Genomic DNA, 19,522 nt, shown 5'->3' with positions numbered 1-19,522 from the left:
GGTAAGTGTGGAGGGACGTAGAGGAAAGAGGAATGAGCAAAACGCAGCAGTGTTAGATGAGCTGGGAAAGGAGCGTTGCCTAGCCGTAGTATAACCTTTCCGCTGCTTTCTGCAGAAAGCATCAATGAAAAAGAACGAGCAGTAGGAAATTCGGAGAGACTACATTGATCTTGTTCTCCTTATCTGCAATCTGTCTATCACAGATGGAAATTAAATTGATCCAACAGTTTGCTCTCCACAAAGCTATGTTAGTTTCTACCTAGTAATTTATGCTTTTCTTGGTGTTTGCAAATTGATTGCTATTATGGGATGCAGACAAATCTGGGCCTGGATCCAGTAGGTTGGGAGATTATGGGAGTGGGTATGTGCGTGTGCACGTGAAATCCTGGAAAAACGGACTCTCATTTCTGTGTATTTCACTCCTCGAATAAAAACATTTTCAGGTTCTTAAAAGCATGTTTAATTACACTCGGATTGCATTTTTAGGGGATGTATCTGCTTTATTTCATATTGCTTCTGACAGGCCCAACCTCCAAACCGCCTTTCGTGGCTTTGGAGCCAGACCTTTTGTTTCAAAAAAGCCTTGCTCCATTCTGAGACTATGATAGATCTCTACTTTTTTCTTCTCCTTTTGACACAGAAATATGGATGGACATTCATCTAGCTTGATAAATAAAGTGTTGCTGCTGAAAGGCTTGGGAAAGTATACTTTATTTAAACACACTCAGCTTCATTGTTGCATCTTAATTTTTTAAAAAAAAAACTCCTCCTGAGGATTGTGAAATTCATTCAAAACAAATTAAAAAGAAAACATTTTCTGTGATTTCTTTATAGATTCTGGACAATCAGGAAGTCCAAGCCACAATGATCCTGCCAAGAATCCTCCAGGTAAATATATGCTCCAAGACGTTTGCAATCTAACATTGTTGGAGAACAAAGGTACCACTGTATAGATAAACACCCCATGACTGGTCAGCTGCCTATATTTCTCTGGCAGACTGGTTTGATCAGGACGGGATGTGACTCTGTGTAGGCCCTTCACAGGGGCAAATACTTGTATACGGGCGTCATCCATATTTACCTAACTGCCGCCATTTTAATTTTTGTTGGTGTTTTTTGGAAAAGTGAACGTGCATTGTCCAGGTACTAAAAGTCCCTGGGGCTTAAAAAGACAAAAAACCCCTTCATCATTCTTTCAAAACGCACGAGAAAAAGTAAAAATTTCCCTACTCTTATTATAGTTTATCAACTCTCATTACTTTAAAAGGAGGGTTGTGGAGGTGGTTGGTTATACGTTCAGCGAAGGATTCTTTGCCAAAGAGTTTTTGTTCCATAAAGTTTTTATTGGATTCCAAGAATCAGGAAATAATGAAAGTAGGACTTTTCCTTCAGTATAATGTATGCCGAATACTCTTTGTATGTTCAGAAGTTGTTCCAGATCTGAAAATGGGCTTTTATAACTTGGCTGTCTTCAGAGTTTTGTTGCTTCTAAACCTATTGATTCAGGAGTACTCTGTGGTTTTTTCCTCATGACATAAAACTTGTGCAAAGAAGAATTTCTAATATTTCGTTATCAGGAGAATCTCATTTGTACCTGTAACTTGGGTAAAAGAGTGCTCTAAGAATTAACCAACAAAAACAAAGCAAAATGAACGCAAAAATCCAAACTCACCACACATGCCCTCTACTTCCCAAAATAATGTGATCTGGTTATTTTCATTGAAAATAAACAAAATGTCTTTGAAAGGTGATAATAAAAGTTCTCTCAGGTAGACTTAGTTTTAGGTCCTTAGTTACTTGACCTGCCTTGTCATAGGGTTTTGCTACTGTGGGTTGAACTGTCTAAAGAACCCCAAACTGTAAGAAAATATGTCAGGTCAGTCTTTAATGTGCAAATGGGGTTAGAAAGATACAGTAAGTAAATATGTAAGTAAAGATGCAAAGTCAAGGAAATATAGTTTTTCTTTCTGAGTCTTGCCTGTATTTTGCTCTTTATTTTTATCTTAAAAAACTGTATTTTTTCAAATACATATTAACTTACTCTGTATTGTACAAAACCTTACTGTTCAGCGAAAGTAGCCGATACTTCAAAGATTCAGAGTTTTAATTTAGATTGAAAAATGTATGCTAACTTGATTTATCCCTACTTTGATCAAAATCATTCAAAATTCATACAGATTGATAACAAAACATGCAAAAAACAGAACAATTTAAAATATAATTTCCAGTTAACTGTATTACTTTATTTTTTGGGTTGGTGGGAGAGCAGAATCAAAAAGACTATTTCGAACGTAATAAGTTTTGTCAGAGGTTTTCTGAAGTTGAGGGGCACCTGGGTGGCTCAGTCCGTTAAGCGTCTGCCTTTGGCTCAGATCATGATCCCAGGGTCCTGGGGTCGAGCCCCACGTCGGGCTCTCTGCTCAGTGGGGGTCTGGGAGTCTGCTTCTCTTTTCTCCCTGCTGCTCCCCCTGCTTGTACTTCCTCTCTCTCTCTCTCTCTCTAATCAATAAATAAAATCTTTCTTTTTAAATCTTTTAAAAAAGGCAAAAATTTCCTGAAGTTGGGAAAAATTTCAATAGGTTATCCTTTTAACTTTACTAAGATTTCTTCTTTTCACTTAAGTAATAGTTTCCCTGTGTAACATAATAACCCAAAGTGAATTGTGTTCAAACATTTTTTAAAAGCTTCCTCACTCATTTTAGAAAGAATGGGGGTAGGGGAGGGTAGTTAATAGAAAAAGAGTTGATAAGTAACGTAAGTCAGTCAGACTAAAACAAGGGATATGTTCTTTGCATTTGAAATTAATAAAGCTGTTATTGTTTGAAATGCACTTCTGAACATGTACAGCATTATACTCACTTAAAAATGTTCTCTACTTAAGCTGAATGAATAATTGTTGAATAGTTGTATAATGCCAGAATTTGATTTTTCAGTTTTTGTCAAGAAGGTTGGTTCGATTTTTCTTTTGCTACATTCAGTGTAGCATCTCTTAATTCATCTGTTTGCATATAATATGACAAACAGAAAATAATCAAGGTAGAATCTTTCTAATTTTTTTCCTTTTTAAATTTTCCTTGGAAATCAATCCTTTTTGAGAACAATGTCTTAAAATTGGGTTGTTGTAGATCGCATTACGATTAGTTGAATATTGTATATGCATACATGGTACATCAATTACCAGTTTTTCAGTTAGGAAATAATAAAACATATAATTTCAAAATTAAATGGAGGAAATATAGAATTTTCTTTGATGATTCAGAAGCATGCCACCATTTTAACATATGTTGTGTATCATTGTGTTATGGACTTAAACATAAAGATTGTTAAGGAATCCCGTTTGATGAAAGTTGAGAGTTTGTTCTTCAGTAACTTGAAATAAATCAAGCCACTAGAAATGTAGAATGGCTTCTAATTTGAAATATGAAAAATTAGAACTTATTAAGGTTTTTGTTTTGTAGTCAATTGGAATAAATTATACATACTATTAAAAGCTTTTTTCATGGGGCACCTGGGTGGCTCAGTCGGTTAAGTGTCTGAGTCTTGATTTTGGCTCAGGTCATGATCTCAGGGTCATGAGATCAAGTCCCTCATCGGGCTCTGGGTTGAGTGTGGACCTACTTAGGTCCTCTCCTTCTGCCCCTCCCCTACTTGTGTGTGTGCTCTCTTACTCTCTCTCTCAAGAAAAAAAAGAAAAGAAAAGAAAAAAAGCTCTTTTCTTGAATGTAAGCACATTTGGGATTTTAGAGCATAATTTATCTTTTGGAGGCTTTTTTCATCTCTGTCTTCTAGCTTTGGCTGAAATGTGAATCTCTGACTTTTCAGATTCAGTATCTCAAAAAGGCACAATGCATTCATGGGAAAATTCAGTCTACTACCATAAACAATGAGAGAATCAAATCACTTTGCTGCTTGTATTGTTATAACAAAGGGAAGTTAAACTTTGGGAAAAGATCACTTCGAGAGCTAACACTTTATTATCACCAGTAGTTTTCCACTGGGAGATGGGCAACCCATAGACATGGCTACCATCTCCTTCCCAACAGCTTGGGAAGTGATAGCAAACATTCCAGACCTTTTGGAGGTAGAAGCTCTGTGAAATCTGTTCCCTGCTGTTAACATGAATGTGGATGCCATTCAGTCATTCTATAAGAACAGATGCATGTGTCTTTATTGCACTTCCTTATACTATTTGTGATTTCATGTTTTGTTTTTATTCTTTGTTACATGGTAGGGATGGGCATCATCATCTTTTCAGGTCTAAGGGGCTTTAAAATTCTAATGGTGCCCAAGGATAGGGCACTGTTATTTTAGTCAAGAGGCACTAGACAGCTTCATTTTTTTTTTTTTAATGATACACATTTCCTCATTCCTTTGATTTTTTTTTTTAAAGATTTTATCCATTTATTTGACCGACAGAGATCACAAGTAGGCAGAGAAGCAGGCAGAGAGAGAGAGGAAGAAGCAGGCTCCCCGCTGAGCAAAGAGCCTGATGCGGGGCTCGATCCCAGGACCCTGGGATCACGACCCGAGCTGAAGGCAGAGGCTTTAACCCACTGAGCCACCCAGGCGCCCCATTTCCTTTGATTTTGATGTAGCCGGAAGTTATATGTTTATATTTAGGATATTATATGTTATTATATATTGTTATATATTATATATATTATATATTATTATATATGTTAACGTATTATATTAACATATTCATTAACATATTATATACATATATAACATATATTAACATATTATATTTATTATAATATATTTATATATTTATATATAAAATATATATAAATATATAAATATAATATATATAAATTATTATAACATATTTATATATTTAATATATAATATATATAATAATATATATAAATTATTATAATATATTTATATATTTATATATTTATATATATAAAATATATATAAATATATAAATATAATATATAAATATAATATAATATATTATATAATATGTTAACATATATAATAAATATATTCCACATACCAGAGAGATCATATGGTATCAGTCTTTCTCTGACTTCTTTCAGTTAGCATAATACCCTCAAGAGCCATCCATGTTTTTGTAAATAGCAAGATTTCATCCTTTTTCATGGCTGAATAATATTCCACATGCATATTCCCATTTATATACACGCAACACATATATATTATATTTATATTTACATACCACATTTTCTTTATCCTTTCATTCATTGTTTGAGACTTAGGTTATTTTGATATCTTGACTATTATAAATAATGCTGCATGAACATTAGGCATATTTATCTTTTTAAATTAGTGTTCTCATTTTTTTAAACAAAAACCCAGAAGTAGAATTGCTGGATCATGTAGGGTTATATTTTTAGTTTTTTTAAGGAAAGTCATACTATTTTCCATAGTGGCTATACCAATTTACCTTCCCACCAACACTGTTGTAGGGTTCCCTTTTCTCCATAGTCTTGCCAAAACTTGCTATTTCTAGTCTTTTTGGTAATAACCATTCTAACAGGTATGAGGTTTTGATTTGCAGTTCCCTGGTGGTTAATAATGCAGAACATGTATTTGTGCACCTGTTGGCCATCTGTATGTCTTTTTTGAAAATTTCTGTTTAGATCCTCTGCCCATTTTTTTAATCAGATTTTTTTTTTTTGCTAATGAGTTGTATGAATTCTTTATATGTTTTGGATATTAACCCCTTATAAAGTATATGATTTGAAAATATTTCTTCCATTCAGTAGGTTTCCTTTTCCTTCTCTTAAAGGTTCTCTTTCCTATGCAGAAACTTTTTAGATTGATTTGTCTATTTTTGCTTCTATTGTTTTTGCTTTTGATGTCAGATTAAAAAAATTATTGCCAAGACTGATGTCAGAGAGCTTACTGCCTGTTTCCATCTGGAAGTTTTATGGTTTCAAGCCTTACATTTGAGTTTTTAATCTATCTTGAGTTAATTTTTGTGTAGGGAGTGAATAATGGTCTAGTTTCATTCTTTTGGATGTGATGGTGCAATTCCCAACACCATTTTTTGAAAAGACTGTCCATTTCTCATTGTGTGTTCTTGGCTCCTTTATCATAAATTAATTGACTATAAATGTATGAGTTTATTTCTAGGCTCCCTATTCTGTTCCATTGATCAGTGTATGTGATTTTCTTGAGATTGCTTTGGTTATTTGGAATCTTTTATGGTTCCATATAAATCTTAGGACTGTTTATTCTATTTCTATGAGAATTGCCATTGGAATTTTGATAGTGATTGCGTTGATTCTGTAGGTTGCTTTGGGTAATGTGAACATGTTAACAAATTAATTCTTCCAATCCATGAGCATGGAATATTTTTCCATTTATTTGTTTCTTCATCTACATCTTTCATTAATGTATTTAAGTGTTTAGTTATAGGTCTTTCACTTCTTTGGTTAAATATTCCTAGGTGTTAAAAAAATTTTTTTTTCTTGCAGTTGTAAACAGGGTGTAGTTCGTTCATTCGTTCGTTCTTTTTTTCTTCTTTAGAGTGGAGGAGGGGCAGAGAGAGAGGGAGAACAAGAATCTTTTTTTTTTTAACATATAATGTATTATTTGCTTCAGGAGTACAGGTCTGTGATTCATCAGTCTTACACAATTCACAGCACTCACCATAGCATATACCCTTCCCAATGTCCATCACCCAACCACCCTATCCCTCCCTGCCCCTGCACCTCCCAGCAACCCTCAGTTTGTTTCCTAGGATGAGGAGTCTCTTATGGTTTGTCTCCCTTCTTGGTCCCATCTTGCTTGATTTTTTTTCCCTTCTTACCCCCCACAACCCCCTGCCCTGCCTCTCAAATTCTTCATATCAGAGAGATCATATGATAATTGTCTTTCTCTGACTGACTTATTTCGCTTAGCATAACACCCTCTAGTTCCAACCACATCATTGCAAATGGCAAGATTTCATTATTTTTGATGGCTGCATAGTAGAGAACAAGAATCTTAAGCAGGTTCCATACCCAGCACAGAACCCAACATGGGGCTGAATCTCAGAAACCTGAGATCATGACTTGAGCTGAAATCAAAAGTGAGACACTTAACTGACTGAGCCACCCTGGCCCCTAAACAGCATGTTTTCTTAATTTCTCTATTATTATTATTCTCTCTTATACAACAGATTTTTGACGTTGTATCCTACAACTTTACTGAATTTATTTGTTCTAACAGTTTTCTGATGGAGTCTTTAGGGTTTTCTATATAGATAATGAGTCACCTACAAATAATGACTGCTTTCTTCTTTCTTTTTTCTTCTTTCTTTCTTTCTTTCTTTCTAACTTTCCTTCCTTCCTTCCTTCCTTCCTTTCTTTCTTTCTTGCTTTCTTTCTTCTTTTTAATTTGAATGATTTTTACTTATTTTTCTTGCCTAACTCCTCTGGCCAGGACTCCTGATACTATGTTAAATAAAAATGGTAATAGTGGGTATCCTTATCTATTTCCCGATCTTCGAGGAAAAGCATTCAGGTTTTCACCACCAAGTATGATTCTAGCTGTGGACTTGTTGTATACGGCCTTTATTATTTTGAGATATGGTCCCTAAAGCCCATGTTGTTGAGAATTTTTATCATAAACAGATGTTAAATTTTGTCACATGTTTTTCTACATCTATTGAAGTGATTATATGGTTTATAAGCTTCATTTTGTTAATGTGGTGTATCACATTGACCAATTTGCTGCTGTTGAACCATCCTTGTATCTCTAGGATAAATTGCACTTAATCACGGGATATGATCCTTTTAATGTATTGTTGAGTTTGGTTTGCTAATATTTTGTTGAGGATTTTTGCATCTATGTTCACAGAAATATTGGTCTGTAATTTTCTTTTTCTGTGACATCTTATCCTGGTTTCAGTGTCAGGGTAAAGCTGGCCTCATAAAATGAATTTGGAAGAGTTCCCTCCTCTTTTATTTTTTTGAAACAGTTTGAGAGAGATTATGTTAATTTCTTTTTTTTTTTTTGACTGGTAGAATTCACCAGTGAAGTTGTCTGTCCTGGACTTTTGTTTGTTGGGAGGTTTTTGATACAAGTAAGGTTATCTCCTTACTTGTAATTGGTCTGTTTAGATTTTCTGTTTCATCATGGTTCATGGTAGGTTGTATGTTTCTGTGAATTTACCCACTTTTTCTAGGTTATTCAGTGTGTTAGCATATTTTTTTTTGTAGTAGTCTTTTATTATTTCTGTGATATCAGTTGTAACATCTTCTTTTTCATTTCTGAATTTATTTATTTGAGCCCTTTTCCTTGGTGAGTCTAGCTAAAGTTTTGTCAGTTTCATCTTTTCAAAAACCAGCTCTTAATTTTTTTAAAAAGATTTTATTTATTTATTTGACAGATAGAGATGGCAAGTAGGCAGAGAGGCAGGCAGAGAGAGAGGAGGAAGCAGGCTCCCTGCTGAGCAGAGAGCCTGATGTGGGGCTTGATCCCAGAACCCTGGGATCATGACCGGAGCCGAAGGCAGAGGCTTTAACCCACTGAGCCACCCAGGCGCCCTCCAGCTCTTAATTTAATTTATTTTTTTTATTGCCCTTATAGTCTCTGTCTCATTTATTTCTGCTCTCATCTTTGGTATTTCTTTCCTTCTGTTAAGTTTGGGTTTTGTTCTTCTTTTTCTTGTTCCTTGAAGTGTAAAGATAGGTTGTTCATTTGAGACATTTCTTGTTTCTTGAGGTAGGCATTTATTGCCAAGAACTTCCCTTATAGAACTACCTTCGTGGAATCCCATACATTTTGATATGTTTCATTTCCATTTTCATTTGCTGTATGGTATTTTTTGATTTCTCTAATCATTTCTTCTTTACCCATAATAGTATATGTTTACTATAGTAATCAGCTGACCTTGCATTTAAGAAATTCTTTAAATCATAAAAATTTTGTAGTCAATTTGTCTCCAACTTTATTTTATAGGTACAGATTAAAGCCAGCAGAGGGTTGTCATGAAACTAATGAAAACCAACCAAATAAATAATTATTGATAAAATTAATTTAGCATCTGTAGCTGTAGTTATCATCTGCTGGAATCAGTATGGAAGCCCATATTTGCTTGACTTCTTTTATTTTTTAACTTAGAATTTGGGACAAACTTTACTCTCTAATAGTTACAGAAGTAATACAATGTTTTTCTTTATTTGTGTGTGAAGGCAAATACATTTTCATAGACCCTGAAAGAGTCCATAGAGCATGTTTTATTTTTGAATATGATGTTCAAAGTCAAGGAAAAGAAATTCTGATTTTTAAAACTCTGATTTTTAAAAATCATAGCTCATTTAATCCTCAGTTAATAAGTTCATACCCATTTATTCTCATATTTTCATTTATTGCAGCCACAAGAATAAAAACTTTTATAGAGGAAAATACACTATTTCTTGATACTTAGAAGTAATTTTAAACTTTGGCATTAGACAATATGCAACTGGCTATAAACAGGCTTTCTATTCTTGGAAGTATAAATAGAAAGACATTAAAAGGATTGGTTAACTGTGGTAAGACTTGACATCGTAGGTAAACCTTTTATGTAATTTTAGAATGAGGTCTGTGCAAGTCACTGTAAAAATAAAAGGATTTTTTTTCTACCAGATTTTGTTTCAGAAACAGTTTTCTTTTTTATCCTTTAATTTTTTTTCAAGACATCACAAAGTTCCTAAATGTTCAAATTTAGGATAGAATTCAGAGTAAAGGAGTAAAAGATTAAGAATGTGTTTTCTTGGCAAATTACTCTTAAAAAACAAGAAGGGCACATATCCGTCAACTCCTTATTTTTATAGGCTACATATGGGTGCTTGTATATAACCCATTCCTCAAAAATTGATCTACATAGCAGTTAGCACCATGCCCAGCCTCTGTAATGGTTCTAGCCTGATCACTCATAATATTAATTTTGGGCGGAAAAAGACAATTTAGGAATGTCTTATGAGGTCATGAAGGAGATTTTTCTGTATCTCCTTGATCACCAACCTTGTTAGACAACAAATAATACTGAGTACCCACTAGTTGCTGAATTCAGAATTAAATATTACATTCCCAGAAACAAGGTGTAGGTTGAATCAACTCTAAATGAGTTGAGATAGCCATTTGCCTTGGGGGAGTTGGAAATATACATCATTCTACACCAAGAAAAATGAACATCCCAACTAGCTGTCTGTGGGTGGATTATTCAGTTACAGACATTTAATGAGCATCTATTTTGTTTATGGCACTAGGCTAGATGCTGTAGAAGGTAAAATGGGGGATTGTTTTACAGTGGTTTTACATTACAAATGAAGCTTGCTTTCCATAAACTTTTCTGTTCATTTAATATGTGCGCTATTTTATATATGTCATGAAGACTGATGTTACTCAGCGTGACAACTTAAGTGTCATGGGAGTTCAAAGTTGTGAAATACTGTTTCCAACCGTCGTAGGGAACATGGGGAAGTGGGAAGAACATGAACTTCGGAATTAAATTTTTCCACTGAATCAAGGCTCTGTGTTTTACAATGATCGTGGGGCCCATGAGGAGCCTGAGCATATCAGCCAACTTCTCTGAACTCAGCACAATTATATCCACACCAGTTGTAAGCATCAGATGTGGGGTGGGGGGTGGGGGGGCATACTTGGCTAGTAGCAGGTACTTGATAAAAGTGAGGGCTTCTTCTTCTTCTTCTTCTTCTTCTTTTTTTTTTTTTAAGGATTTTATTTATTTATTTGACAGACAGAGATCACAAGTAGGCAGAGAGGCAGGCAGAGAGAGAGAGGAGGAAGCAGGCTCCCAGCTGAGCAGAGAGCCCAATGTGGGGCTTGATCCCAAGACCCTAGGATTACGACCTGAGCCGAAGGCAGAGACCTTAACCCGCTGAGCCACCCAGGCACCCAAAGTGAGGGCTTTTTCATCCTACTTTCTCTTCTAGCTGGGTTGGTCAAGAAGGCTTCCTACAGGAAGTATCATTTGCTGTGGAACCAGATAGAAATTCATTGATTTTTTTTTTTAATTGCTCTCCTCTAAAACTTTAAGATGACATACACAAAGTTACAGGTCAAGATAAGATCTGAGGCAAAGAAAGAGGTATTTTCAAGTCTTTTGATGGGATAGGATGATAGTTTTTAGGTAGTCAGTTTTGTTCTAAGGTTTTTGACATCAAAGGAAATGTGGTATGAAATTTTGTTACATAGTTTATAAGACTGACATGAGAAAGAGTACAAATGTATCATTAGAGATTGCTTTTCCCTTGGCAACATTTTGTATCTTAGTCCCTTGTATTCACATCCTATAAAGACTTTTCCCACTTACCTTTTTATAGTGGTCCTACTTTCTGAAGCCACCAACTTTTCCGTCTCCGTTGAAAATTTTCTGTGTGCCTTATTCTTCCTGGCTCTCTCCTTTTTCCTACTAACTCATTCCTGGCAACTTATTTCTTACTTTAAAAAATTTATTTATTTATTTATTTATTTGGCAGAGAGAGGGAGAGATCACAAGTAGTCAGAGCAGCGGGCAGAGGGTGGGGGGGACGCAGGCTGAGCCTGATGCGGGGCTTGATCCCAGGACCCTGAGATCATGACCTGAGCCAAAGGCAGAGGCTTAACCCACTGAGCCACCCAGGTGCCCCAACTTACTTCTTACTTAAAAAAATGCATGTTTTGGTCCTCATTCAGACACCTTATTCAACTAAGAGTCCCATCCCTCTCTTCTTTCTCATGAAAAAGACTAAACTTCCTCCTTAATTTCTCCTGCAACTTGGCTTCTGTCTCCACTTGAAATGATTTTCATTAAATTCATGACTTTTTATTTATTCATTTTCATTTATTATTATTTCATTTATTCATGACTTTTACAATCTGACTCCAGTGCCTCTTTTCCATTCTATTTCTGCTTCCATGTTTTTTAATAGTATTTATTTGGTTCAATTGACCATGCTCTACTTACAGTGTTCCTTTGCTTTTTTTTTTTTTTAGTTTTATTTTGTTATGATAAGAATATTTACATGAGATTTGCCCTCTTAAGAAATTTTTAAGTGAATATAGTTACAGCGTTGCCCAGCGATCTTCTGGACACTCCTATTTTGGTTACGATTGCTGCTTTGTGTCATGCTTATGTTTGCTTACACATCTCCCCCTTCCCAAGTAGACAGTTACATTTTCTAAATGAATAATTGGCTACTGTAATCCTACATATATATATATATTTTTTTTTTTTTTAACTTGTCACACTCAAGAAAGCAGAGGATACCAATGCTTATAACACTGCTAATTCAGTGTCTTCACTTGACTTATGAAAACGGGGCGAAGAGAGCAAGGGATTTGCCCACAGGTCCAATTAGTTATTGGCAAATGGAGGCCAAAGCTCACATTTTTTCATGGATCTTAACCTTAAGACAGTAGTAACCCCACTATGTCATTCATACTTTTTTCCTTGCCTCTCCTCCCCGGCAGCTGGTGAATAATACAACTGACTCTGTACGAGGCCTTGTGAAAAAATGAATTTTGGCCTCGTCCATGCTTGGCCTGAATGTTTATGAGTGTGCACTGCCACGCAGAGAAAGAAATGAGAAATCCTGGTGTTGAGGTCCTTTCGCAGACTGAGTCACTCCCGTTGACTGCCACGCTTGAGCCCCCGGAGGCGGCTGGAACAGCGTAGCTTCTGGGACAAGGGGCAGTGGGCAGAGGCGGAGCAGACGATGGAGGTGAATCCTGAGTGACAGTGGCCTTGGTGGGGATGAGCTTGGGGAGAGATGTTGGTGGAGAGTTCCGGAGGCTTTGGGGTTGGGACACTGATGCAGTAAGGGGGGGCTCTCTGCCAAGTTAATCCAGTTGCTAGAGCCCTGTCGCCCCTATCTTGTCTTCTGCTTCATCTTTTCTCAAGGTTCTTTTTTTTTTTTTTTTTACTTTTAAAAGATTTTATTTATTTATCTGACAGACAGAGATCACAAGTAGGCAGAGAGGCAGGTGTGGGGGGGGGGAAGCAGGCTCCCTGCCGAGCAGAGAGCCCGATGCGGGGCTCGATCCCAAGACCCTGGGATCATGACCTGAGCCGAAGGCAGAGACTTAACCCACTGAGCCACCCAGGCGCCCCTCTTCTTGAGGTTCTCAGGGTTTGCATTTGTACAGGTCAGGGGCCCGCTTGGTACATAGTCACAAGGGTAATTTAAACACATCAAATGCTTTCTCTCACAACGCTCCGAGGGAAAGGACTAGCCGGGAGAGACACCCTAGCTAGCCCAACTTTTGTTTTTCCTAGCCTTCTGACTGTATTGCAGGACCTTTTGGTATCTGAAATGATATAAAGTAACTTGGAGGGCAAGCAAAATTTCAGTATGTGGATGTGGGTGCTGACTTCATTGTACACCTAGTTCCAGAGAAGTTTTAAGAGGCCTTGCACCTGAATGGGTTGCAAATTGTTAAATTTTAAAAGATGTTGGTATACCATATTTTTCTTCCCTCGGATTCCCTACGGGGAGGCAGGGGGTGCGGGACACCTTCTGAAAGAGGTGTCCATCTTGATGACCCTGGGTTAGGCTGTGAGCGCACCCACCGCCCAAGGCTCATGACTCAAGTATCTCAGGTTCTTTTTACAAGGATTCCCTGCATCTAAAGTTTCCTCTCCATTTAAATTATTGTCCCTCTCCATATTTGCAAGGCCTGCTTTTGCAGCATATGGCTACAATTTAATAATGCAAAGCGTTTTCCTCCTCACAGCTGGAAAGCTGGGATTGTTCTATATCAGACATAGAGTGGACTTGCTCCAGGCCAGTTAAAATCATTTGAACTCGGCAGAAGCTAAGCTTGCTGGACGTATTGTCCCGTACAAAGGCACCCAGGGGACCTGATTGCCTATTAGAGCATCATGCTTGGAAAGAGGGATCGATTCTATGCTAATATATTGCAAGCAGAATAAAATATGAAGCAGAGAGAAAGATATATAGCTACCCAAGTTGTAATCTGTTTCTACCTTATAGAAGAAGAATGTGGTTTCAAGTTAGCCGGCAAAAATCCTATTGAAGTTTCAGTTCTTTCTGTTTCTGGAACTATAAAAGACTGACAAGGTATCAAGCAATTTCAGCAAGTACTTTTGCGTGGCAATTTGAGTCTTGTTGGCTTTTGCATAATGCCTTGGAAGATAGAAGAATTTAAGAAAAATACTAGGTTTCAGTTTTCATTGTTGTTATAAATTTTTTGGGGTCTTTTGACTTGTTCGCTGGTCTTTGGGGACCATGCCCTCTTTTATTTTATTTTACATAATAGAACTAAGAACATACTCCTCTTTCCACTGAAGTATTTCTGATTCTTGAACCCAACAGAGAGGTTCCCTTTCCAACCCATCCCCATTCCATCCCATAAGCATGTTCATGTCCCCAGGGCGTTCAGGAGGAAGAATACAGAAAAACCACTTGACTTGCAGATTTGATCTTGTTATCATTAAAATATCACATGCATTTGTAAATGAAACAAACAGGACATGATGGAGTTTCTTTTTTCATAAATTATACGGTTTTATTTATTTGAAATGTCTGGCATAGGCAAATCTATAAAGGCAAAGTACATCAGAGGTTGTGAGGAGCTTGGAGTTGTGGGACATGGGCACGTGACCACTAACGGATATGGGGTTTTTTTGTGAGGTGATGAAAATGTTCTGCAATTAGGTGATGGTTGTACAACTCTCTGAATAGACCCAAAACCACTGAATTGTATGTGAATTATATCTCAATAAAGCTGTAATTTTTTGCTTGTTCAAAGTGTTTATGAGCCAATGGCAGAAAAGGGTTTGGAACTCAAGGCTAGGAGAGATATTTGGGGGTTCTTAACCCAGGAATCAGTGAGCTCAAAGGATCAAGGAAGAGGCTCCAGGGAGACCCCGGCACAAGCAAGTCACATGGCAAATGGTATAGGTGTTGTACACGTGTGTTTCTCTGGGCTGCATTAGATCTAGTTGAGGTCCCTTATTCTGGTAAAGTATGGATGACAAGTGACAGGTTGTATTATAAGATACTGATTCTGTGGGGTTTTTTTTTTTTTTTTTGGGGTGACACTTTTTTTTTTAATGTAGTGGATTTTTAGTTCAAAATTGGGTATTTGGGATTGCAGTCATTTTTGGAATTGGACTACTTTCTGTGCAGAAAGATGCTGCACAGATGCTAAGTAAGTAAGCAAGGAATGGAAGAATTCTTCTTCATTAAGACAAATAAAACATTCTGCTATTTTATACTTACTGTGTCCTCGCAGTATCTGGAAAGAGACCATATAAATTACGTTACTTTGCATAGCATTGACAGGTGAAGTATCTACAAGTTTTTGAGAGAACATGTAGAAAGAGGAGCAGAGGGATGAGGAAAGTCCCCTGGTGGGGTTACTCTTACAGCAGACGAGGAAGGCAAAATATTTTAAAAAGAAGATAAATCTTAATATATTGTGATTTTCTTGAATATATTTACACTGTGTCCTTTTAACTAGAGCACCTAGATTATTGTAGTAATTTTCCTAATCTCCGTAGCTCATATTTTTGCCTCGGGTCCTAATCCCTGTGAATATCCATTGTGGGCTCCTGGTGATTTCCATAATGTGCAAATCTGATTATTATACTCCCCTCCATATATGTTTTGAAAATTTCCACTCTAGGGTAAGCCTGATCTATAGCATGGCATCTAACCAGCCCTTTATGACATGGTCCTGAATGTTCCTTTCATTGCATACGTGGACCTTGCCTTTAGCCTTAGCCTTAGCCATGTTGTTTGTGTCTCTGTCCATACGATTTGTCTGCCTAGAATGTCTGTACTTTCTTGACACCTCATCCGTGAGACATCTCCAGGCCCTCCCTTTAGCACAGTTTATAATAATAGCATTTATTGCATTTTTTTACCACTATTTTCGTCTCTGTTTCCCTTCGTGGATTCTGGACACCTTCAGGTGAGAACAGTAAGCTTCCATTTGTACATTTAACATCTAAGGCAAATACCTGGCCAGAGAAAATGTTCAGCAGTGTTTAGAATCTATGAGACAGAGGCTTAGACCAGTAGTACACTAAATAAATTGTAACCTGTTTGTTCAGTAATGAGACCATGTCCATCCCTGCAGCTTGACCTGAGCCAGGAAAGCCTGGTGTTTCATAGACAGAGACAGTGGGTCTCCTGTGCCTTGTGGACACACCACCCCTCAGACTCGACTGGGGACATTACAAACTCCTATCTTTGTGTGGCATGGTCTGAAGAATTTTGTAGGGATGTATCAGACTGACAATCGTAGTACCCCAACATAATTACTGATTCAGAATACCAGTCTCAGATGAAGCAAATGTTTCTCCTCACCATCTGATGAATTGTGAAGAAGGCCTTCTTGCTATTTTTATGCTTTTGGCTTAGGAGTGTGCTTGAATGGTGTTAGAGTTCACGTGATCATGAATGAAGGAACACGTAAGATCTTTCTAGAAGTTGCAAAAAATATGTGACATTAAATGAAATGTTTTGGACTCATTTGTGATTTGTGTGTGATGTGGAAATAATGTTATTTTGAAAATATGGACACCACTATATATAGATCACTTGCTCGAGGTCATTTTTTTCTTTATCGAGGTGTAACTGATATACAACATATTATATAACTATCTATAGTGTATATAGAGCTACACACACACACACACACACACATAAAGGGAAGAAAATGAAAAGAATATATATATATATATATATATGTGTGTGTGTGTGTGTGTGTGTGTGTGTGTGTATCACCATAATCAAGATGATGAGCATTTCCATCAATCTCAGAAGTTTCCTCTGACCACTTTATAATCTATTCCTTTCTCTAACCCCCATCCTCAGATGACCTCTGATCTGCTTTATATCACTCTAGATGACTTTACATTTCTAGAATTTTATATAAATGTATCCTTTGTATAAATTTACTCTTTTTGGTCTGGCTTCTTTAGTCTAGAATAAAGATTTTGATTTATCCATGTGATTACATTTGTCAATGATTTATTTGTTTTTATTGCTGAGTAGTATTCCATTATATAGATACGCCACATATGGTGTGACATAAGGGTTGATAACCTTTTTGAAGGTTGTTATCCTTTTTAAAAAAATGTAGATATCCAATTAATCCAGTACCGTTTGTTTAAGAGACATTTTTTTTTCCCTCCAATTGAATTGCATAGCTACTTATCCAGTAGCAACAATGATACATTTATTTGTCTGTTTCTGGTCCATCCCACTGATGTATATGTCTTATCTTTTGCCAAGATCAAAGTACTTTTTTGATTCCTGTAACTTTTTTTTTATTTCTGTAACTTTTTGATAAGTATTTATAGTAAGTTCTAAAAAGATTTTTAGGTCCTTTGTATTTTCATCTAAATAGGATCAGCTTGACAAATTCTACAAAAACAAACAAACTAACAAACCCTGTTAGAATTTTGATTGAGAGTAGTGAGATTTAAAACTCGGTCTTTTTAGGCATTCAGCAAAATAATTACCAGTAGCTATCTAATATAAAGTCCACATTACTTGCTTAACTTCTGACCCAGTTTCTCCCAGTTCTACACTAAAATTTCTACAAGGATATATAAAACTGTAACTTTGGCTAAGCACACTGAAAGTGAGACTGAAGGATCACCTTTAGCTAGAATCACAGAGGCTTATCTTATAATTATATGAACTGTGTGTTGAGACTAAATTTAAAAATGATAATTTTCCTACCTAATATCTTACAAAAGATAGCCGTGTTAGTTCTTCAAGAAATTGTGGACAATCCCACTATCATCCCCCTAGGTTCAGAGATTTTTCTGTATCAATTTAAAAGGCTGTAAACTCAAAGAACAGGATTAGGAAATGTGGGATGAAGAGGAAGTAAAGAGAAGGAGTGTGGGAAGACATCTAGCAATCTGCTTCTACTTTCTAACGTATGTATGTAAATCCTTAAGCAATTTTTCCATTCTGTGCCAGTCCAACTCTTTCACACCATAGAGAAGACCCTTTTGAAATCTCATCCCATCTGTCCTTCAGAGCCACACTTTACAGAGAGTGAGGGTTTTCATGTACTTACCTGGTAGGACCTTACATAGCTAGGTGGTGGGGTGAGAAGAGGCTTATGAGACGAAGGAGCAGTAGTCAGTGGGAACTGGTTAGGAGCTGCGGTTATCAACTTTATCCTGTTATTGAAACCTTTACTTATTGTAAGCCAGGGGAAAAGCCATACACTTTTCTAAGGACAGACCCTAAATCTCTATAGACTACCCTCTAAGGAAAAGAAAAACGATCGCAAGAATATGCCCTTGATAAGAAAATAGTGAAGAACCTAGGGAAAGGTACATCATCAAGAAGAGCATATTTTTGAAAATGAAGTGCAGAAGAAAATTTCAGAGAAAACAATCTGTTGAGTTAGAAGAAAGTACTTAATGGAAAAATGAAGAGACAAAAGAATAACTTCGAGGGAAGTGCCGTATAAGATAAGAAATAACAAGAAGTTGCTTTCATGTAATTAAAGTCTGCATTTGAAGGAATAAGAAACAGAACTGATATTGCGGAAATAATGCTTGATATAGAGGACAAACAAACTTGAGATATTTGCTTTAAAAGCAGAAGAAAAGAACAGAGAGGTTAACATGATGAGAAAGTTTATGGTGGGGGAATAGAAAATTGAGTATTAATTTAGGTGTTCTTGGTGAGAAAGCAGAGCATTTAGGAGAGCAATAGAATCAAAGACAAATTAAGAACACTTTAATGAGCTAAAAATGATCTAAATATTTAGATCAAAAGGGCTAACTATATCTAGTCAACAGTAACGATATTTAAATATATACTATGGAAGTTTTTGTATTTTGTGGATGAAAAAGAGAATCTTATAATCATCCTGGAGGAAAAACAAGTGACCTATACTTTTTTTTTTCCCCCTTTTGGTCAACCTTAAGTAACAGAAGAGTGGGGGATTAGAATTATGATGAGTTACTGAGAATTATGATGAAACTTCTTTTATGTTTAGAGAGTTTTCTCAAAAACTCTTTATTCTCAAAAAATAGAGTCTTTTATTTTCTTTGTAAAAATTTTACTTGAAAACCTATACCAATTAGCAAAGTGATGCACTCCCCCACCCCCAAAAATTAGGAACAGGAAGTTCTCAGATCTATACCTATAGATATAAATATAGCTACAGATATAGACTATTAATGAGAATAGTAAGCAGAATTATACCTAAGTAATTATTATGAATAAGACTGCAGATGTAAATGTCAGTCTAAAAATGTAATTCTTGAATATATATAAACAAGAATTTAGTACCAATGTAGAAAAGTAATTCTTGAATATATATAAACAAGAATTTAGTAACAATTATCTGAGTCCCAAATTCCAGATCATGATTTTTTAATTGTGAAATATACATAAAATAACATTTACCATTTTAATCATTCATAAATGTACAGTTCAGTAGTGTTAAGTTTATCTACATTGTTGCACAATCAATTTCCAGAGCTTTCTCCTCTTGCAAAACTGAAACTCTGTACCCAACAAATAACAACTCACCATTCCCCCTTCTCCCATCTCTTGGCATCCATTCT

The 19,522-nt window shown here is 36.1% G+C and overlaps 1 protein-coding gene across 9 annotated transcripts in view; it reads left to right on the top strand.

The window, feature by feature from the left end:
* NFIB (nuclear factor I B) overlaps positions 1 to 19,522 on the top strand; it is a 228,240-nt gene that overhangs the window by 131,359 nt on the left and 77,359 nt on the right. For all 9 annotated transcript variants that reach the window (XM_080819510.1, XM_080819512.1, XM_080819509.1 and 6 more), the window contains exon 3: positions 835 to 888. In XM_080819510.1, coding sequence (XP_080675636.1) covers positions 835 to 888 — 54 coding nt within the window. The remainder of the gene's footprint in view (positions 1 to 834; positions 889 to 19,522) is intronic.

The sequence above is a fragment of the Martes martes genome (genome assembly GCF_963455335.1).
Source record: "Martes martes genome assembly, chromosome: 12".
In the NCBI taxonomy this organism is placed as follows: domain Eukaryota; kingdom Metazoa; phylum Chordata; class Mammalia; order Carnivora; family Mustelidae; genus Martes; species Martes martes.
This window is presented reverse-complemented; position numbering and strand designations above follow the sequence as displayed.